Source organism: Mya arenaria, chromosome 14, assembly GCF_026914265.1.
Source record: "Mya arenaria isolate MELC-2E11 chromosome 14, ASM2691426v1".
Lineage (NCBI taxonomy): Eukaryota > Metazoa > Mollusca > Bivalvia > Myida > Myidae > Mya > Mya arenaria.
This window is the reverse complement of record NC_069135.1, coordinates 23,122,032-23,145,748: the sequence shown is the minus strand read 5'-3', so window position 1 is coordinate 23,145,748 and position 23,717 is coordinate 23,122,032. Positions and strand designations below refer to the sequence as shown.

Sequence of the window (23,717 nt, the reverse complement as noted above, 5' to 3'; positions counted from 1 at the left end):
AAGTGCATATATACAAAAAGAAATTCAGAAAAAGTATTTTCTTTGTGATAACTTTAGTTTCTCAGCTGACTTTCAAACTCACTGTTGTTAACCAACTTGTCAAAAAAGCGATTCCAATTTAATGATATATTATTTTATAGGGTCATCAGGCAGGCATCAACATGTAATCTTATTACGATGACATGCTTAATACGGATGCCTAAAGTAAACATTCGTTAAAGTTAAGGTTTATTAATTCACAAACCGCAATATTTACGACTTAATGGGCTAGTATATTATATCGACAACGAGTAACCCGGATGCCTTTGTTTCAACGAAGTAACCAGTCGGGTGTGCAAAACTGTTTGCACAGAGGTTGCCGCATTTGTTCCGTTGCAAAGTTTTGTCTAAATCTAGCATTCACACTCATGCAAGCACACGTTAACATAATTATATCAGGAATTTACCTCGTTGGATTTATCGGTAGGTGTTCCATTTTATTGTTTCATCTTAGACTTTTTGGGTTTACCAGTTTCTAGATGAACAAACTTAAAATAATATTGCATGATTCCGAATTGTAAAAAGTTAATTTTGTATAGAAACACAAAAAGATCATAGCTCAAGTACAATGATGTTGTCTTCTGGATTACACTTTCTCAAAATATATATTCAGAAACCTCATTTTACATGAATCGCTCGGCGCTATGTCGTCATTTTAACTTCATTGTTGCGGTCTTCTTGGACATGCGCGACGTCGTTTGATCAATGATAAACGTCATTTCGGATATCCGTATTTTCTTTATACAGACACTGACTCTCAATAACAGATGCAGTTTCCTAAAACTTAAGATTTAAAGGTTATGTTGTTTTTATGTTTTAAAATTAAACATGGAAAAATGTAAATATGAGGATTGATTGGTTTTATGAAAAATCTAGTTTTAAGTTCAAATAAAACTTGTATTGAGAATAATTTCATCCTATTTGGGTTTTTTTTCGAAAGAATAAAGGAAATGTTGTCAAGTATTACGTTGCCGTGATTAATTTTCACTAAACATGCTCTTAATTATGCTTGGATAATAGCATCCTATTACACCTTTAAACCATTTTGTCGATATACCCGCATTCGAAACGTTGAGCAATTATTTAATCTAAATATATTGTCTAACCCATCATGATTTTCAGAAAATCTATTATCTAAACTTCTGCGGGTTGAATTCAATATAACGCATTGCAAAATCAATGTCTACGACAATCTATGGTTTTATCTATCTCTTTGAATACATCTCATTATAATTTATTGGAATTTTACAGATAAGTATTTATGACATGCAAACTGTTTTAGATCCAATCCTGCACAATAAGTAAGACAATACCCATAAGAATGACTTATGTTTCGATGTATATGCGAGTTAAATAGGCTTACGAAGACCAGCTTTTTTGCATTAAAAATAGATGTTCCTCAACAATATAACCATGAAGAGCTTGAAAAGGACTCATATAATCGAAATATTAATGTACAAAGTGCTTTGCAAACTAAATGTTATTAGGATTTTGTTCAATTTTGGTAGCCTCTTAAAATGTGACAAAAATGCATGTGTTATATACGTGCCAAAATTGTTAATTGAAACTTGATTTTTCTTTGACATGGATTTAAAGTGACCCTATACTTTCGTAACTTCGATTTAAACATGGCTTTCGGAACTTTCTAAATTAAACTTAAAACACGACTTTCAGCTATTTGGAGAATGATGAATTGTAGCTTTTTTGATTCTTAAGAGGAAATGCTTCCATTTTAGAATAAAAAAGAGGTATTTGAAACATTCATGGTAAAATTCAATATGCAGCTTAAGCCAGTCGAATATACGTTGAAACAATTAAAGGTTTTGATTTTCTTTCTCTTCGTCTCAAGAGCTAAGTGCAATACCGTTGGATACTAAAAAAGAAAGAGTTGCACCAATCCCTCGATTTGTAATAGTTTAAAAAATAATCAGGTTTATAGTTAATTTGTACGGTAGTCACTATTATGCAAATTGTTACATATTTACATTCTTTTAAAAGTATTTTGCAGGAAAATAATGAATCCAACACAGCTATGGATTCTGCTAATAATAACAGCAGCATTACCCTTTTGCTACGCACAAGTTGACGAACGCCCCGTTATCTTACCAGCCCCAGTTCGCGGCATTGATTGTATTTGTGACTACAATGCTAACCCTTGTCGCTGCAATTTTGAAGTTGAACACCTTTTGACCATGATATACCAGGAGGATGGTAAGACATACCTTGTTGAACCGTTTGAAGGACAACTGCGTTTAAAGGCAAACCATTACATCCTGAATTCCAGTCAGGCTGAACAAGTGATTACAGCTGACGGAGAAGGTTCAAGACTAGTTATTGGAATCAACGGAAAGTTTCCTGGCCCGCTGATTGATGCGTATGAGAATCAAGAAATAGAGATAACTGTTGTTAACCGATTCCATACGGACAGTGTAACGATTCATTTCCATGGTCTCCATCAAGTCGGACGGCCATCGATGGATGGAGTAGCTTTCGTCTCGCAATGCCCCATTCTTCCCGGACAAACATTTGTGTACAAGATCAGAGCAAGCCCTCCTGGAACAAGTTATTATCACGCTCATATAGGAGACCAGAGAAGCATGGGCCTGTATGGGCCTATTGTTATAAGAATACCCCAAAGTGCTGATCAATTCTTTGGAGATATAATCATAACTCTGCAAGACTGGAATCATGACATGGATTCGGAAACAGCGTATCAACGAATGATAACCGAACAGTTTGACAGCGTAGGAAACGTGCTCCCTCCAACGTTTTCAGTAGACAATGCTGAATTTACCAGGTTTGCATTTCACTCTGGTCTTGTAAATGGTAAAGGAAGGTATTGGCCGACAAAATATTCACACAACGGAGCGCCCCTTGAAAGGTTTATTGTTCGAAAAGAACAAAAGTTTAGGTACAGAATTATTGGCGCTCAAACACTATATCCAATGAGAGTGTTCATACAAGGACAAACTCTTTCACTCAGGACATCAGACTGCTATAACCTTAAGCCAATAGAAGTTCAGTCAATAATTGTACATCCGGGTGAACGGTACGATTTCACGTTTAGTTTTAGCAGTGCTTCAAGAAAAGAATACCTGTTGATTGCAGAAACTATTGAAACTCGTGATAGCCACAATAGCTACCATGCGGCTGAAGCAGTAATTGAAATTGAGGATTTTGAGGGAACACGCAACGATAACCCCGAGAACGACCAGACGGAGGTGTGCAGTGTTGGTGCAAAATGCGCTGTTTTTAATTGTCCATACGGAAGTCCGGGTACAAATTTTCAAAACTGTCTAAACTTTAACAACGTAACCAACACAGAGCCAAACAGAGATTCTTCTATTATTATGAACATTGACGAAGAATACTTCTTCAACTTTGGTTTTCCCGGGAAGAGCTATACACCAGGGTCAGTAAATGGTCGCGAATTTGTGTCCCCTGTATCACCAGTTTTAACACAGCCTGGTTCACTGAAGACAAAATGCGGCGAAAATGACTGTACCAATGACATTTGCAAGTAAGTTTCATAGTACTTGGAATTTCATTCACAAATAGTTTTACATATATACTATAGAGATTATAACAGAGTGTGAGCTTTAAATAATGTTCGCAATAATTTATAACCTCCGTCTAAAATTTCCAAATGACCATCTCATAATTAAAAATGTAATTTTCAAGCATTCCATTTTTTTCGGTTAAATGACAACTAAACTTAACTGACTGATATAACTAGATTTGTTTTTTTTTCCTAAAGACAACTGATTAAAACATGTATTCACAAAATTAATAGTATTTAAGTTAATAAATCAGCAATTGACACATACATATTTATTTTCCTAGGTGCACATATATTGTTGACCTACCAAAGAACAAGGTCATTCAGCTGATCTTTACTAACCTTGGCACTGGATCGGGTTGGTCCCATCCTGTTCATTTGCATGGCCACACTTTCTTTGTAATGAAAATGGGGTTCGGTAAGCACCTTTTGATTTATCTATAGATTAACAAAAAGCTGCTATCGTTAGTTTTGCCATATGATTGATTAACTGACTCTCATATCTCAAGGTTTAATAGAGGATAATTTATTGTTTAAGTGTAAGATCATAGTATATTTCACGAGTGGCGTAGAGGTGTAATATACTACGATCTTACACTGAAACAAACATTTGTTTTCTTTTCGTAATATGCCTGAAAAGACATGTGCGAGCCTAAATTTGATTTGGAAGAAAGAGGGCTTAAATATCAAACTCAAATTTCAATTTTATATTTAACTGACAAATCACTATAATTTATAGGAAATCGTAAAATTAATGTCCATCATACACTTCTTGGAGTACATCATAATATGCCTTCTTCCGTTAAAGTAATTGAGTCGACATTTCAACCTATTCAGCAAAATGGTCATTAGCAACGAACAATAAAAAAATGTGTTCTCTACAGGTGCATACGATGAAACGAACGGGCGTCTCATAAACGACACTACAGACATCATGTGTACAGATCTGAACAATTTTTGCACGGATATGCGATGGACCGATTCTTCTTGGATAGGTGGAAACATTCCTGGCCTTAGTAACGATCCTCCCCAAAAGGATACCATTGTCGTGCCGACCGGTAAGATAATTGCTATATTTTCACCGATACAATAAGAGCATATTTGATGGATTATGTTTATTCAGATTGAGTTTGTCGTGAATTTCGGTTAGTGGAAAAGTCTGTCAGGTATTATTTTTCATCCCAAATCATACGACCATATAACAACTCATTGTGTTAAATTAAAAATGTGGCTGCCTTATTAAAATAGTTTTAATATTTGGTTCAAGAGAAACAAATTAATCAGTAATATTCATCTGATTTCTTTAATACTTATTTCCTTTGTGGAAAAGTGAAAAGCAATTAAATAAATTCTAATTGTGTGTTTGCCATTGATTGAGCACATAATGTAAATTTCAGGCACATGCATTTCATTCAGAAAAGACTTTTATCGGTCTGAATTCACATGAAATCAATTGTCGAATGTATAACATCTGCAGCTTAAGGAAGATTTTGGGTGTTGTTATTAGTCTTGCGAATGCTATTCGCAGTAGGTCAACCATGCACTGCCAATATTCCAACTCATTAGCGGTGTAAAATGTAATGGTCTACAGATAATCTACTTAACATGATAATATACAGGGGGACTCGAAGTAAATTATTTCTGCGGAATATTTAGTGAGGGTCATGTTTACTTCGGTACAAAATGGCGGATATTTGGGGTATTTTTGTATTTTCGAAGGATATTTTGACCTGGTAAGTAGGACGATATCACTGTTATCGTTATATAATAACACCTACCCGGATGCCCGCCATGTAAGCCCCTCTCGGGTTTTAATACATTTTTTTATGTTTTTGAGGCCTTAACTAAATGTTTACTGAATGTATAAGCTAAAAAGTGAAAATAGGAAATTGAAACACTGTTTTAGTCAAAATAAACCCTTTTTGGACTTATTTTAGCTAAATCATTATGAGGATATTGCATCTATTTCTTAACGACAGCTTGTGCACGTAGCATTGGTACATAACAAAAACCTTAAATGTTTGCCGTGGAAGATTAATGCAGTTTTTGTTAGGCGCAGAATCAGAAACAGACAGTCTTAAAGCTTAAACATCCAATAACTTTCAAGGCTTAGCCTCTAGAAACAAACGGATCTCCAGGAAGGCGTATTTATTTTATGATAATAATGATATGAACTTCGGACTGCGCCCTCACGAACGCTAAAAATATTCATTATTGCATAATAAACGCCATTAATTTTACCTTTTCTTTAGGCGGTTATGTTGTTGTCCGCATAGTAACAAACAACCCTGGTATGTGGTTCCTCCATTGTCACATCGACCTCCACAACACTAATGGAATGGCCATGGTTATCAATTCCGGACCAGGGTCGCATCCAGCAACACCTGTAGGATTTCCGAGATGTGGCAACTTTCTTGACGATGGAATATCGGATGATGGTGAGATATACTTATTTTTACAGTAAGCGGGCGATTTTTCAAACGGGCACAAGTTTGAGAAGCCCTTGTTGTATTGATATATGCTGCTAATGTTGTCGATATCTTTATGAAAATCAGAACATGTGAATGTGTGAGGTGTTTTTGTACAAAGGTGCATATACGTATTTATTTTTCGGCTGTTAAATGAAAAACGTGGATTAATTCTAATCTACTTAGTGTAAACAGTGAATTTATTGAATTTATTTCTCTGTTAAAAGGAACGAAAACGTACTCCTTTTCAATGACGTCGTTTCGATTATAACTTCATTTTGCTAAAATGTGACAGGTTTTTAAATTTAAAAGTATACATACATTTAACCAAAGTTATATTCTACCGCATCACTTAGGGTTTTATTGATTACGAAAAGACGTTCAGGGGCTTGCAAATTTCTTTTTTGGCTCAAACGAATGTTGTTGTAACTTGAAGCCCAATCCATTTATTCCCTTTTGTCCCTTTTGTTATAGATTCAAAAATTAAATAAACCTCACAAGAAAAAATAACCATAACTGTTTAAAGTGCACATTTTCATCATTATTGCATGTTGCAAAAAACTGTTTTTGTAATTTAATGGCTGAGTGTTTTAAAACGTCAATGGGCAATGAAATAATTCTCTTGCCGCTTGAAGCATTACATAAGACCCTAAGCTGGTTGAATGCAAATGGTTGTAGCATTATTATATACAAGTTCGAAAAACATAACACAACGATATGGGCGGGCTTGACAAATTCAATCAAAGTGAATTTATATAAACAGAATAAAAAGTAGCAATTGAAAATCACAAATATCCAAGATATGGTGGGGAAAAACTCCGACTTTCAAAACCATCAGACAGGGGAAGTTTAGGGGAGATAACTAAAAACATAGCAGGACGGGACTATGGTATTTAAAGTAACTTCCTTTGATTTCATTTTCATTTTAATATATTTAGTGTTTCCCAAGATATGGCTCGGATAAGTACACACTTTTGAAAAGGATCAGGAAAAAGGGAGGTAACTAACAAATATGCATGCATGATTATAGCTCGTGTGCACTGTATGTTCTTTCATTGCATATATCTATATCTGAGTTTATATACCAATCCCTTCACAATTTTCAAAGATATTTCCAGCCTGTGAGAGTGCAGCTTTAGAGACAAAAAGTAGCGGTCACATAATGATTTCTTTTTCTTTTGTCAGACGGATTTTTGTTTTATTTCATGATTATAGAATGATGTAACGTTTATTTCAGCAACGAGTTCATCACTCCCTGGACGTCCTGAAGGAGTTATGATTTTTCTCGGAGTTCTTTGCTTCTTGTTGATCGTCTAAATCATTTTCCGCGAAGTCAGGAGGCGGCGTAGTTGAGCTTAAAATGCTGTATAGGCCGATTTCGATGTGGATTGGATGTATGCCACCTGGAATATGTTTTATGTTTATGGTGCGTTTTTCGCGCAGTATATTTCCTACCTTTAATTACATCAATTTCCTTAAATATTACTTCCGGGGCCAAATTATAGAAGCATCTTAAGTTTATATTTTACCTTTTCCTTTAATTTCCTTATCTGATTCATTTCACTGGAAGAAAGTGTTATGCTTAGTGCATATTTTGTAATTAAAATACATGTATGGACATTTAAGTTAATATGGACATTTAAGTTTTCAAAGATGAAAACTCCATTTTAAAGATTAGCTTTTCAAAGAAATATATCAACTCCAAACTTGAAACTTAAGTTAAAAATTTCGTAAGATGCTTCTGTAATATGGACCCAGAACCTTAATTTATATTTTGGCATTTTTTTTTTACTTTTCGGAAAGAAAGTGTAGGCGGTGGCCTATAGGAAGCTCCGTCTTTGCGCTCATTTTGTATAAACACCCTTTCAATTAATCGCCAAATTGCGCAAAAGGGTTGCCCCTCTGACCGGAAATGACGTAGATCAAGGATAAAACGTTTCCGATACGCCGATCTCTACTTTAATTATCGCTGAAACGGATATCATACGTGTGTTGTCGGAGAAAAGATATATAATGCTTAATGTAGATGATAAAGACATTTTTTAGAAACTCATTTATTGTTGTTTTTACGATGTTTGCGAACGTTTTCGAAGTAATACATGTACTAAAAATAGGTCCACTTAGTAGTGTATATTATTAGAGTAGTTCTTTGTCTGATGAAAGACCAAAGTCGGAGATGGTGAGTTTATATAGCATTGGATCAGCTGAACTGCGTGTTGAAAATTTAAAGTATACAAATAGAATAAAATGTTGTAGTTCTTGAAAACACTGCTTTTCGCAGAAGTGCTTGTGCTTCCTAGCTCTTCAAAGCAAATGAAAATATTTGCCGGTTTATTGTGTGTTATTACTTACATTCTGGACGCTTAGGCATTATCTATATACAAAGAAAATGTTACACCATCTCTGACTGATATTGCGTCTTGTTTCGCGACGAGTCATATCAACTGATATCCAATACGTCATAATTTTACAGACTCCTCAAGAAATAAAGAAATAATGTGGAATTGGTTTATGTTTTACAATTTAATTATATTATTTTAAACATGCCTATTAAGTTATGCACAATACCGACTGATCTAATCATTTTCCGCTCAGCAACTAATTATCTGCATTGTTTTTGTTTGATTGTTTTTTGTACAAATTGTACTGTAAACGACAAAAAACAATTTTACAAGCAGCTGCTAGACTGCCTATTCCCGTATCAGATCTGTAACATGTTATTTCTTGGACACTGCCTTTCATGGCAAACATTGGATACATTGATTTTAACTATGTGGTGTTACAAATGTTGAAAATGATAATGAATATCTATTACAAAATGATACGTATTTAGCTTACTACTTGAGCATAAAGAGCTCAGCGTGAGTTATAATGATAAGGTAATTGTCCGTCGTCCGTCGACGTCCGCTGTCATCATTTTCCTTCAAACAACTTCTCCTCCTTAACCACTGCGACAATTTCAACCAAACTTCACAGCAATGTTCCTTTGGTGGTTCTCTTCCAGATTCCTTCAATAAAAGTGTTTCCATGCAGAACTCTTGTTGCCATTGCAACTTAAATGAATAATTCGTCTTCTCAGAATATGCTGGCCCGTTTTTTAAATAATTGCACAGAAATGTTCCTTAGGTTACCATATATCGATTGTCTTCATCCCTTGTTGTTTGGTAAAAAGAATGGCCGCCAGGGGTTTGGGCTACTTTTCACTATATGTCTTTACGGACAATTTTGAAAATCTTCTCTCAGAAACCAGTAGCCCGATGTCAAAACATTGTGTTATTTATTTTAACATATTCTTTGGTGTTCCTTTTTTAACAGTGTAAAAGATGTTTGTATTCTATTTAGTTTTACAATAGCTGTTGTTATTCAATAAGTCCTAACGAAGGACTCGCGGAGGATATTTTGTAACATTTTCACCTTAACATTCATTCCTTAAATGAACTGCCTTTCTGCAATTGCGAATATTTTCCAATGAACGCAACATCTTTGGATATGTTCGGATAGCAAATCATTTACATGTAAATTGAAAAAATGGTATTTTGTTATCGGGACGTTCTATGTACAGAATTGTTAATAAAAATTTCTGTAAGGTTTCCTTGAAGTGTTTTTTTAAACAATTCTTGAATGAAATAATGAACTACTGTTGTAAATATCACTAATGAATTGCGTGATTGATGTCATTATCAGGGAAATGAAAGCATTGGGCTGGATAAAGTACGCATCAAAGCACACACTTATACCAGCCCAACTGCAGTTTCGGACTGCACACACTTAAACCAGCCCCACTTCGTTCATACCCCGATAATGACATCAATCCCTCAAATCTTTTATTGAATTTTAAATATATGACAACTCGTGACATATCCTACATGTATGTGTATAAAATATTGTAAACAGTTTGTATGTCAAATGATTAACCACTTTTATTTGCACTGACCATGACCGAAGCCACATTTTACTAAATATGACATTTATAAATACATGTTTGTATTTTATGTCCTATGGTTAGAGTTCCTGTTTATATTTACCTTTTCTAAGATGTGTTGTAGTGTTATATTTAGACATGTAAATACAATAAATCATAAGCTTACTAGATGTTATTTGTTTAATATACTGAAAGAAATGTTCCGTTTATAACAATATATATTGTTATTTAGAAATGCTAACGCACGATACTCGAAAAAAAAGGTTAGCCTGTACAGCAGACCAAATTCGCACACGTATTTGGTGATGCATTCTGTATTACTATCAATTGCGAATTTTGAAAGAGTGGAATACTGTGACCGCTTAAGGTGGAACGTGACTATGAACGAATTTTCGAGTTACTGTCTGAAAATTAGTATACGAATATAAGAGCATATGCCCAGTTAGGGACTGTTTTTACATTTTCAATACTCGGAACAATTTTGAAACTACGACTCTTCAAAATATACCACTGACGTCAATTTTGAGACGTCTGTCATATTTTTGCGTTCCAGCTACAATAACCGATATTTTCATCAATTCTTCGTTTACCGCTATGAAATTTCAACCTCAAGTTCATCTTGTGAAAACGTTCACGCACATATATATTTTTCTTTCTCTTGTTTTACGTTTTGTATTTTAAATTCGTCTATAACGTCATTTTTCGCGGGAAAAACAGCGTCGTGTTACGCTGAAAAAGTGCGCCTTTCTTTAATTCTTGAAAAAACTGCTCTATTGTATTCAATGTTTTATAACAAATCGCCTGATATCAAGAAAAGGGTACCTTACCGATTTCATTTTTGCGCAGTATCAAATAATCTAACCCCTATACCTGTTCTTTTTCAATACGTATTTTATTAAAACGTTTAGCATGACGTTAATCGAACTATTATTTACGTTAATAAGAGCTTAGTTTTGAATAAACCACTGATAAATAATATAGTACAGTTATTGTAAATTTTAGTTAAATTTATAATTCAACATTGTTTTCTTCTGTTGAATTCCGAATAGTATACATTATTAAATCATTTAAGCACTGATTATAAATGAACTATAGTTAAAGTAACACGCTTATTCAAAATCAATACATAAACATGTATAACAAGATAAATTTTATCTTATAAAACTTAAACTTCTTAATCAATTATGCATTTATGGAAGATATTAATTACTCATTACAAGATTTTAACCGCGTGTTTAATAACAGAAAGCGCAAAAATATTAAATGATTGGTGAATGCTAAAATATTTACTGTGGTCTACTCTAATCTCATAACGTAAAAATACCATTTTTTATGCTCATTTCTTTCAAACCAATTCGGTATTCTTCATAAGAACCATTGTTTTCGACAAGATTTCTGCATCCAAGCGGCGGATCACATACGACCTTTCTATCATGGAAGTCAAATGGACTAATTTTATTTGTATGTAGAATATAAGCTTTTATTTATACTTAACTATGAAGCTATATCCTACAATATTTGTATAAATATTTTGACACCATTATGCTATAATTTTAAACTGTACTATTATTGTATATATATATATATAATAATATTTATTTTCTATGTCTATCAACGTTTGTATATACTATGAATATCTCCAGCCATGAGGAAAATAAAGATATTGAGTTGAGTTGAGTTGGGGGATTAAGAGTGCATCTTTAAATAGTTACTATAAGCTCAGGGTGGTTATAGCTTACTTACAAACACACGCACAAAACGTACAATAAAGTCACGCACGCAAGCACGCGTAAAAACGCACCCCACACACTTTCTCACACTCAAGCACGCGTGCACACGCATGCATGTATGCGCACGCGCTCTCGCGCGCACACACACGCACGCACGCACGCACGCACGCACGCACGCACGCACGCACGCACGCACGCACGCACGCACACGCACACACACGCACACGCTCTCGCACTCATGCACGCTCTAACACGCAGGCATGTATAGACACACGCACGCACGTGCACATGCACGCACACGCTCTCACACTCATGCACGCTCTCACACGCAGGCATATATACACACACGCACACACACACACACACACACACAGACACACACACGCAGGTACGCGTGCACAGCCATTGTACGCACGGCAGAGACCTTGAGTGCGGGATAAGGTTGCTATGTTGGCTTCTGTATCATGGACATTGAATGCATCGCCGAACGTTGTTTCATGAAGTTGTCTGTACGCACAAGAAGCTTTGATTGCATGATAAGGTCAGGAAAACAGAATAACTCGTTATGGATTTAAACAAACAATACGTTGATTAACAAACATTTTACTGCCATTTCATCATTTAAGCCATTTGGAACATATATTTTATCGTAGTGTGTGTGTGTGTGTGTGTGTGTGTGCGTGCGTGCGTGTGTGCGTGTGCGTGTGCGTGCGCGTGCGTGTGCGTGTGTATGGGCGTGCGTGCATGTACGAGTATGTGGTCGTAAACGTGCGTGCATGTGAGTGCATTTGTGTGAACTATAACAACCCTTAATAATATGAGATAATTAACGCCGATTGACCACATGAGTCATTTTCTTTCTGTTCAAAGAATGACCGATCATTCTTTAACGTCAAGAACTGACCGCCCCCACCTCCCCCAATCGTTGCGTAACAAATGGCCCTCGTTGAAAGTTGTGAATATTCACTCCCAAACTTAATCAATCATATGGTTACCCCTATTAGTGGAATTTATTAATTGTTTGTGTTTTTATTAAACGATAACCGATTGGCTACATCAAACTTAGGGCGTTTTTGTTGATACCAAACCAGTTTCAGTTTTGGTGTCAATGGGTTCAGCAGTTTCGAACTCGGTTTTAATAGTTTGGCTTGAAGTAACAAATGAATGGTTTTGTGTACAGTTTAAACAACATGCTGGAGCTAGTGCATGTAGTCATTATTTCTTATTATAAATATGACCTTTATCATTTGCCCATTGTAAGGCATTGTTATCAAAAGGATTGAGTTTCAACAAAGGTGGTTTCCGCCATGTTGGTTTCAAAGTAAACTAGTTTTCGGATGGAACGAACCGATGAAACCGCCTTCGGTAGGGGTTTCGATAGTTTCGAAAACCGGTTTCGGTTTTCGTTATAAAAACGATAAACTGGTTTTGGTTTTATTTGAAACTGTAACAACAAATGCACAGTTCGTGAAACCGATATAAAACCGAAACCAGTTTATAACCAACAAAAACGCCCTTAGATTCAAAACACTGAACTCTATAGTCGCGTATTATATAGATCTGCATATTATTACATTTTTCTCCGATAATGACATACAGAAGTAAACTTGGATGATTTTAAGGGGGGGGGGGAATTAAAAAACAATCAAGGGCCATAACTTGTATTTAGGCTTAAAACGGAGTTATGTTTCTTGTTGTAAGATGGCCGTAAATAATTTTGAATTTTATTAAGTGCATTTAATGAACGGTATTAAAGCTTTTTTTTATTAAAATCCCAACTTGCCCTTAACTTTTACTTGCCTAAAACATTAACCTAAGACAATCAGGGGCCATAACTTGTATTAAGGATATGGAGTTATGTAACCTAATTGGGTGATGGTCCTGAACAATTGTGTGAAGTATTAAGTCAATTGAATGAAGGGTATAGAAGTTATTTAACAATATCCCAACCTATCCTAAAACTTTAACCTAAGTTCCATAGTCAATCAGGGGCCATGATTTGTATAAAAGATAATACGGAGTTATCTAATCTCCTTATGTGATGGCTCTGAACATCTGTGTGAAGTATTAAGTCAATTGAATGAATGGTATTGGAGTTTTAAGTGAAAATCCCAACTTGCCCTAAAACTTAAACCTGCCCCTCTACTGCCTTGATCCGTTTGCGCTTATTACAGTGCAGATTTCTGTCGATTATCATTTTCTGGTTTGTAAGTTATATTTTGTTTATGAAATGAGTGTCACACACTGGATTTACTATGCTTTTGCTTAGTTTAGAGCCTTATAACTGCAGATCTCTACTGATTCTTATAAAAGAAATTGGTAACTAATAAAGTAGTAGAACTGTTTATTGTTGTGTTATTAATGTAGATGAAAATATAAAAAACAAAGCACTATTCAGCATAGTCCCATGACTTGGACGGTTATGCATGCGTATTATCTAAAATATTATAATTCGGCAAATGAGAATGCTTAAAAATTTAGAAAGCCTCTCATTAAAATAGCCGCCATATTTAAGTCATCCGTTGATTTATAAAGCTGGTAATTTAGCGCCCGTCTTGTGTGGAATTAGATATTTTGTACAACAACAATAACAAATATCCCTAACATAAAACTGATCAGACACTCTTAGATTTCTAATATTTTCATTTGATTAACAAAAACTATAGTTCGATTAACGTCATGCTAAACGTTTTAATACAATACGTATTGAAAAAGAAACAGGTATAGGGGTTAGATTATTTGATACTGCGCAAAAACGAAGTCGGTAAGGTACACTTTTCTTGATATCAGGCGATTTGTTATAAAACATTGAATACATGTATTTAAAAAAATCAAAAATTAAACGAGCATTTTTTTCAAGAATTAAAGAAAGGAGCACTTTTTTCAGCGAAAAATGACATTATAGACGAATTTAAAATACAAAACGTAAAACAAGAGAAAGAAAAATATATGTGCGTGAACGTTTTCACAAGATGAACTTGAGGTTGAAATTTCATAGCGGTAAATGAAGAATTGATAAAATTTAATGTAACTGGAACGCAAAAATATGACAGACGTCTCAAAATTGACGTCAGTGGCATATTTTGAAGACTCGTAGATTCAAAACTGTTCCGAATATTGAACAAGTAAAAACAGTCCCTAACTGGGCATATGCTCATCTATTCGTATACCAATTTTCAAACATTAACTCGAAAATTCGTTCGTAGTCGCGTTCCACCTTAAGGATAGACGTCTCGACAAATGCTTAGCCAAAGTACAAGACTGTTTATCTTCTTCAAAACATGGACAATACAAATAATTACATCTTCAGAAATTGAAGCTCCAAACCGCGTAGGACCATTGAAACCGGAGTCTCCTGCTACGCAGTTAAGAAACACCAACTTCTTTGCCTAGGTTAGCCCGGTACAGCGGAAGGAATACGAGGCCGTAGCCTCCTCGCAGGCGCATTAGTGAAGCTTCCGTGGTTGTAGTCCTAGAGTGCGTAAGACCTATGAAGCGTATGCGGCCACACAAACGCTTTACATGTATTAAAGTCGACAATCCAAAAACTCTAAATACCAATTATCTGACCATTTCAGATATAAACATTAATGCTAAGATTTTTCGTTTTGGGTTGTCCTCCGACAGATTTAAAGGGCGACAATAAATTATTTTTCATGTTCTTGAGAACATTCTCCAAAATTCTATTCGGACTTCTGCATTATGGTGGCCTCAAACACGACTTTTTATTGAATCTTCATTATTTGTTTCTTTTTCTTTTCTTTTTGAATTCATGTCTATTTCATATCTTACCTAGTTATCAATAAACACAGCACTACCGTTTTTTTTTGTTTCATAACACCATCACAATAAGTCAAATTCTTAAATACGGACATGGCTACTTTAACAAACACATATAACAAATAACCATAACCTCTCAAAACTTGTCATTTAGATAAAATGGCCGTGAAAACCTTCTAGTCGCCCATGCTTGTCTGAGTTTACCTTTATTATATGGGGTAGATACAAGACTTAAACACCAACACCCAAACCAATAAGTTCATTTTTGCTATATGCTGTAGATCCACCAACTCAAACACCAGCGCACTAACCAAAAAGTTTACTTATACCACCTGCTGTAGATACACCAACTCACACACCAGCGCACTAACCAAAAAGTTTACTTATACCACCTGCTGTAGATACACCAACTCACACACCAGCACACTAACCAAAAAGTTTACTTATACCACCTGCTGTAGATACACCAACTCACACACCAGCACACTAACCAAAAAGTTTCCTTATACCACCTGCTGTAGATACACCAGCTCACACACCAGCACACTAACCAAAAAGTTTCCTTATACCACCTGCTGTAGATACACCAGCTCACACACCAGCACACTAACCAAAAAGTTTCCTTATACCGCCTGCTGTAGATACACCAACTCACACACCAGCACACTAACCAAAAAGTTTACTTATACCGCCTGCTGTAGATACACCAACTCACACACAAGCACACTAACCAAAAAGTTTACTTATACCGCCTGCTGTAGATACACCAACTCACACACCAGCACACTAACCAAAAAGTTTACTTATACCACCTGCTGTAGATACACCAACTCACACACCAGCACACTAACCAAAAAGTTTACTTATACCACCTGCTGTAGATACACCAACTCACACACCAGCACACTAACCAAAAAGTTTACGTTTACCACCTGCTGTAGATACACCAACTCACACACCAGCGCACTAACCAAAAAGTTTACTTATACCACCTGCTGTAGATACACCAACTCACACACCAGCGCACTAACCAAAAAGTTTACTTATACCACCTGCTGTAGATACACCAACTCACACACCAGCACACTAACCAAAAAGTTTACTTATACCACCTGCTGTAGATACACCAACTCACACACCAGCACACTAACCAGAAAGTTTACTTATACCACCTGCTGTAGATACACCAACTCAAAACTTCAATAATAGTATTCCGTAACGGTGGACCTTAGTTACCGTTAAAAGTGGTCATTTGGTGACACGCCCATTAACGTTTCTTCTTGCTTTTGATGCCCAAGTTGTCATGGTCCGATTTATCCCATCAGTTTATTGTATCCAAGTTTTGAACTTATATTTGAATATTATTAGCTATTTGATTATATGGTGAATTGAGTATTGTTTTGTGGATAAAAAGGGGAGGTCAAATATTTTACTTTAGAAGAAAGAGATCAAATTTAATACTGTAATAGTTTTTTAGGCGTGAATAAATCTGCCAATATCAACGTTGTCCAGGGAATGTGGTCGTTTATCTATTTTCCTAGACTATACATTTAGATTTATACAGTATTGGTACAAATAAATATTTTTACCAAATAATAGATATCCCATGAAATTTTATCAAATCTTAAAACGTTAATTGATATAGAGAGGCGAATTTTGGCTTCTGGCGAAAGGGAAACTTTGTAAAAATTTGGGTCTGGCCTCGTTTTTGGCTAGTCAGAAGATGTCAAGCTATTCAATGAAAAGTGTAAAATTAATTGTATGTTTTAGATAGTTTTAAACACGATTGGTACAGAAATATATTAACGATTTTTTTAGACATTTGCATCATATTCTTTTAAACCTCACCTCGTTGAATACTATCACTTGCAAATTTTCCGTAATATTAACGCAATAGGTTTGCACAAGTCAGATGTTCTAGTGCCGAATTTGGTATAGAGAATGATAGACATCTAGGAAACGCTTTGTGATTTATATTTGATAAATATTAAGATGTATCTGAAGATGAAACCATTGTTTTTTAATGCAAGGAATATGATACAATACGATATTTTTAATCAGACAATATTACAACTGCAATTTCCCCGGGAAGTATTTTAAAGCAGACTGTCATGTTAAAGATTCGACACATTGTTAACATAACGTCAATTCATGCACGCAATTATGCGCAATAGCTAAACGTGTATAGTTCTGCAAAAGATAAGTTAGGATAGTCACGAGAAGACGATTGCTATGTTTGAATGAGAGTGATGTATGTTTTGTATTATGGGCATTCAGGTTTACACGCACAAATGTACATCCCAATCATCACGTTTACCTTTAACACCTGGTGCAGGTGCACTAACTAAGACACCCACATAACAACCAAACAAGCACACACTATCACCATTGTTAAAAAACTATCCGTCTTATTTTATGCCAGCAACACGTTTTGTTTGCGATATGATTGCCTAACTGGTTATCGTGTGATCGATAGGTCGGTTGGGTTCCGTACAGTTCAAACATGTGTGTATTTAGTGTATAATATTGACGACATCTCGATTTTTCTGATTTTGAAATTTTTCTCCTTCTTGTGCGTAAAGTTTTAAATCCGAAGCATATTACCTATATTATCATATGTACGGTCACTTGGAGAATTTGGAGGGTTGAAATTGTCTACCGAAAGGTCATTTTGTTATCAAACAAATTCCAAAAAAGTGCATAATTTGTATAATTTGCGCAGCACTTAGGGAAAATGTCAGTATTATAAATTTCCTTGTCTTTACTATCTCTCAAAAAACACATGTTTTGTGTTTAATATATAGAAAACAGAGTAATAACACTACTGATGGTCAGTGCAGATTGTCGGAGGTCATGGCGGATAGCAACGAGCAATTGATAAGCCCCGCCTAATATGGACGCTGATTGGTCTGTCGGGTATCGTCCGGCCAGTTTGACTGACAGGCCGCGTCATGTTTATTGTCATTGGTTTTACTAGTTAACTCATTTATTAAAAATCCGATTATTTTAAATAAGCAAAACTTCCACCGAAACCTTTTCGTCTTAAATTTTATGAATCGGGTCCTTCGGTTCGTAGGCAAATGGTTCAAAATAACGGTTTAAGACATACGTTTATTTATATCTGGATGTTTCTTTTTTCTTTAATCATTTTATACAATTGCTTGTTCATAAAGTTTTTTTTATCAAAGATAGTTCATAGTTTTATTTTGCAATACTAATGTGGCTGGTCTATTTCGATCATGGTACAAATTTGAAACATATTCAATACTTACGCCGCGTCAATAATTCCACTTTTACGTGTTGGTATAAACACACCGACTCAAAAACCCTCCACGCCAACTAACAAGTTAATCTTGACCACCTGGTGTAGATACACCATACTTTTAAGAACGCAACAATGATACAACACGAGATTGACAAACAAAACAGCACAAGCCCCAGCACAAAAAATCTGCCACGCTTAAATATACTGTGTGTGATTATGTAACAGGGTACAATTCTTTGTATGAATTAAGAATTGGTTGTGTGTAACCTTTTCATGTTCTTTTAGTTCATTCACTGTGACCATTGTATTTTTAATTACCTGTCTTCTGACCATGACCATGTTGGCATAGGATTATAGTTTTTCCCGCCATTTCAATCATGTGATCTGTCACATGATTGCAGTTCTTATTCAGAGTTTGATGAGGGAGGTTGGACTTCTCTTGGAAGTCAACTTTGGTTTTTTGTGCAGGATTTGGACATATGTTTTGGTGCGTATTATTTCTGATACTGTATCTGCAATTACCCTTTCTGTATTTGCAATGAGTTAATATGTGCTTTGTATTATGAAACATGCATTTAGTACACATTTACTTTTTCTGCACGAGTTTCTCGAATTCAAGATGGCGGCAAATTCTAACTAATCAATTTACAATCACTTTTTCTACATCTTTTAAACTTTTAAAATGATCCTTATTACAGCTAACCTCAGTCATGGACTTGTCCTAACCCATCACGGGAGAGAGACCGTTGAGAGCGTATAAATGTCCTTTCATTCCACAAATGGTAAGCCATTGTTAGATTTCATTATACTGTTTTTTTATACTTGTTTTATGCCACTGGATTTAGGTCACGTTTCATTGTTATAAACTGTAAAGTTTATATATGCTGTTGATATACAAGTATAAATTATACGGGTTAAATGTATATATATATATAAGTTGTATAAGATTAAGTATTATCTTATTCTTATGACTGTATTAATCTATTTTCAGAATGCGGAATATACATATATATACATTTATTTAGTGGTGATTCTCATGATTACCATGATTACTGAACTCTCTACAATAAACCGTGAAACAACCGGACTCTAGTGTGGACTTTTTATGCCCCCGAAGGTGGGCATATTAAAATCGCACCGTCCGTCCGTCCGTCCGTCCGTCCGTCCGTCCGACTCAATAACTCAGAATATTATGGACAAATTTTAAAATAACTTGCCACATGTGTTCGGCATACCAAGACGACGTCAAGGTCACACTTAGGTGTTTATTCACAATGGAATGCTGCATATAACATTTCATCCAGGATACCAGAGTTGGCATATGGGACGATCACTTCGGTACCCTATACCAGAGTGCATTATGTATCTTGGATCAATGACTTCAGTACTGTAATCATCATGAACAATTGAACTAAGAGACAAGAATTGCATATGTATCAAATGCAGAGAAATGTGTCAATTTTCATGGAGAGTATTCCCCTATCAATAGATCAATACATCATAGTTTATTACAGTCATCTTGTCAGTAGGCTGCTAAACTCTTGCTGGGGGGGGGGGGCAATTTACTATGTCTTAAATACAGTGACATTGTTAAAATTAAAACAAAGCCTAATATGTTCTAAACAATTAAGTGTATTGGCAAAGTATATACTTTTTGTAGTTTTAAACTGAATGAGCTTATGAATGAGCTAATGTAAGCATAATTATATTACATTTTTGTTCTGATAATGTTGTGAACAATTAAATTGCTTTATTGTGCATATATTACAAGTTTACAACATAAATATATATGTATCAATAACAAGAACTACTGTTTTGTTGAATAATGTGCTTGTTTTTAGCTCACCTGAGCATAAAGTGCTCAAGGTGAGCTATTGTGATCGCCCTGTGTCCGTCATCCGTCATAGTCGTCCGTTGTCTTCCGTCGTCAACAATTTGACTGTTAATACTCTAGAGGTCACAGTTTGGGCAATATCTTAATGAAACTTGGTCAGAATGTTACTCTCAATAAAATATTGGACGAGTTCGATATTGGGTCAGCTGGGGTTAAAAACTAGGTCACCCGGTCAAATTAAAGGAAAAGCTTGTAAACACTATAGAAGTCACATTTATGACTGTATCTTCAGGAAACTTGGTCAGAATGTTGATATTGATAATTTCTAGGTCAAGTTCGAATCTGGGTCAAGTGTGGTCAAAAACTCGGTCACCTGGTCAAATTGAAGGAAAAGCTTGTTAATTCTCTAGGCCCCAATTTCTGGAAACGTCTTAAGCTTAACAGGCTTAAGTAGCTTTTGATATTTCAATTACTCAAAATACATACTTGAATGGAATTTTGATAAATGAAAAATGGTTTAATTTAACTAACATATAGATAATTCCTATCTTAAGTATAAAAACCCTTAAAGAAGTAAATATTATCCAAATTATTGAAAACCAAAAATAGTGAGTTTAGCTTAATCCGGTTACAAGGGACTTAAGAAGTCTCGAGATATTGAGGCCTGAGGTCTCATTTACGACTGTATCTTCCTGAAAGTTGGTCAGAATGTTTATATTGATTAGCTCAAGGCAAATTCGATCTTGGTCATGTGCAGTCAAAAACTAGGTCACCAGGTCAAGCAATAGGAAAAGCATGTTAACACTCTAGAGGCCACATTTATGACCATATGTTCATGGAACTTGATCAGATTGTTATTCTTGATGATCTGTATTGGATTAGATGAGCGATATAGCGCCTTCAGGGCCCTCTTGTTTATTTTAACTGTTATAGATGTATAATTCAGTTTAAAGACTCATACTTTAAATAATTAAATATTTTCATACTTTCTGCATACATCGTTATATTCAATGATAGAATGGTGCTAACAACATCAACTACAGGGAATTTATATTCCCTGAATACCATTCTATAACCTCCTATAGAAAACAACAAAATCAATACTTTTCAATGGTATTATTTTGGAAGTCACAGTGAGTGAAGCACTTGGGAAACCGATTAACACATACAGCATGAACTTGCAACATGAGCAAAGTATGTCTTATTAACAACATGCTTGACAAAAATGGAGCTTACAGACCTGGTCGACTGGCCGAGGAAAAACTGAGATAAAACCCCTCTTTCTGGGGAAAACTCAGAAACCTCTGCCCGTTTGTCATCCAGATTTACAGGATTTGTCTCGTACCACTAGATATCGGGCCTCATCACCCATAAGCTCCTTAACAAAGATGTATAGAAAAACATATAATTTTATGATTCATATATACGTATTTTATCAACTCATACAAATGTACATTACATGATTATGTTCTTTGAAGAAAAATGAAAAACATATTTATCATTCATATGATGAAATTGCATGGTAACTGAAAACCTTTCACAATAAACATTTTCTTGTAAAATTTAACAATCAATTGAATCGATGTGAACGGATCGGTTCCACAAAGCTGAATGCCTTTTCATTCATATTCGCACGAATTCCTCGTGCTTATCAATCGCCACCTGGCGGTTATTACATTATAAACAAGGGAAATAATTTCCTTCTAATTCGTTTTACTCAAACGTAGGAAATTATATTTCCCTGAATACCATTCTATAACCTCCTATAGAAAACAACAAAATCAATACTTTTCAATGGTATTCTTTTGGATGTCACAGTGAGTGAAGCACTTGGGAAACCGATGAAGTTCAAAGAACGGGTATGAGGATATAAATAACCAAATATTCTTAATATCATGATCTTTTCCAAATATACTCATAATTGACATGGAAATTTAATCTTCCGTTTACAAACTAAATACCGATTTCAAACAATAAAGAAACCATTACACGTGTCTTTGTTTAATAGATTCACTTAATTAACAGCATGTTTTTGACATCCTGTCCTTAACTCCATTGTTGAACACACTTGTTTCTCCAGCAGGTCTTAATCAATGTTCACTGCTTTTAATATCATCAATGTCAGGAGCAATTTGTCCGAATGATTTCATCTCATATATCCGTATAATATATCAATAAACAGCATATCATGTATAGTCAGTATACATTTCGGATAAAATCATCCTTCATTTCAAATCAATTGAATCGTTTTTCAACAGTTGAAATTGACACAAGCTGGAATGAGTTCTAGCTATGTTAATTATCGAACTGTCTCTTATGGGCTTACTATATAGATTTATACCAAATACATATCATTCATGAATACTGTACTTAAACCAATACAGTTGCAAGAGCGAAAGTCGCAAAACACTTGAGGCACTTCAACCTAATGAAAAAGAATATATTGTAATAGTAAAAACTTTAGCAGGCAAAATATCCCTTCTCCCTAAACCGTAAATTGATTTCTACTTTTCCAACTGAATGAATAACTTTCGTTCGAGAATAATACTTTTTGCCATCCACTTCTTTAGCAGTTCCGGGAGAAGATCCACCTTGCCCGCCAAGCCTTCTGGTAAACCATTTGGTAAAATGCCATCCTTATGCATCTGCGAAAATGTTTCTGCAAAACCATCATTTATAACTTATTCACATAAATTAGTTCAGTTAACAATCATGGCTTATGACTGATGCTATAACAATATGTTTCAACATATAATAACTGTACTGGTGAAGCCAACGTGTACTACAATTCATTCATTTCTGGCGAAGCCGCCATTGAATGTCTCGCAAGGCGAAGCCGCCTTAGCTCAGCGAAGCCGCTTTTGTACATTTATGCAAAGGGAGGTTATAAAATCCATATTAGTTTTCATCTACAGAATATTCTCCCTTAAAATCAATCAACAATATTTGATATGAATATCCCATTTGGACACAATAATGGCCAAAACATAGCTGACTTCCAATAAAGAACTACCAAAACTCCCTTTACTCGATCATTTTTTTAGTTTGCGTATGACTCTAAAAAACGCATCCGTCCCTGTTGAAGACGGATTCCAAGACCTAGAGAAAAATACTGTCAAT

The 23,717-nt window shown here is 35.1% G+C and overlaps 1 protein-coding gene across 2 annotated transcripts; it reads left to right on the top strand.

Moving 5' to 3' along the window:
• The first annotated feature begins 327 nt into the window (after window positions 1-327).
• On the top strand, window positions 328-10,158 carry LOC128216982 (uncharacterized). Of its 2 annotated transcripts, none has more exons than XM_052923752.1 (6): window positions 328-462; window positions 2,048-3,559; window positions 3,883-4,016; window positions 4,483-4,656; window positions 5,851-6,036; window positions 7,304-10,158. In XM_052923752.1, the coding sequence occupies exons 2-6, from the start codon at window positions 2,055-2,057 to the stop codon at window positions 7,381-7,383; spliced, it is 2,079 nt and encodes a 692-aa protein (XP_052779712.1). In that variant the 5' UTR covers window positions 328-462; window positions 2,048-2,054; the 3' UTR covers window positions 7,384-10,158. The 2 variants fall into 2 exon arrangements, with proteins under 2 accessions (XP_052779712.1, XP_052779711.1); XM_052923751.1 differs by having other exon boundaries at window positions 336-462; window positions 2,038-3,559.
• The last annotated feature ends 13,559 nt before the right edge of the window (window positions 10,159-23,717 follow it).

Coding starts and splice junctions, on each gene's coding strand:
- LOC128216982 (XM_052923751.1), top strand. CDS start 408: ATGCAAGCACACGTTAACATAATTATATCAGGAATTTACCTCGTTGGA. Junction 3,560..3,882: donor TGTACCAATGACATTTGCAA/GTAAGTTTCATA, acceptor TTATTTTCCTAG/GTGCACATATATTGTTGACC. Junction 6,037..7,303: donor CGATGGAATATCGGATGATG/GTGAGATATACT, acceptor CGTTTATTTCAG/CAACGAGTTCATCACTCCCT.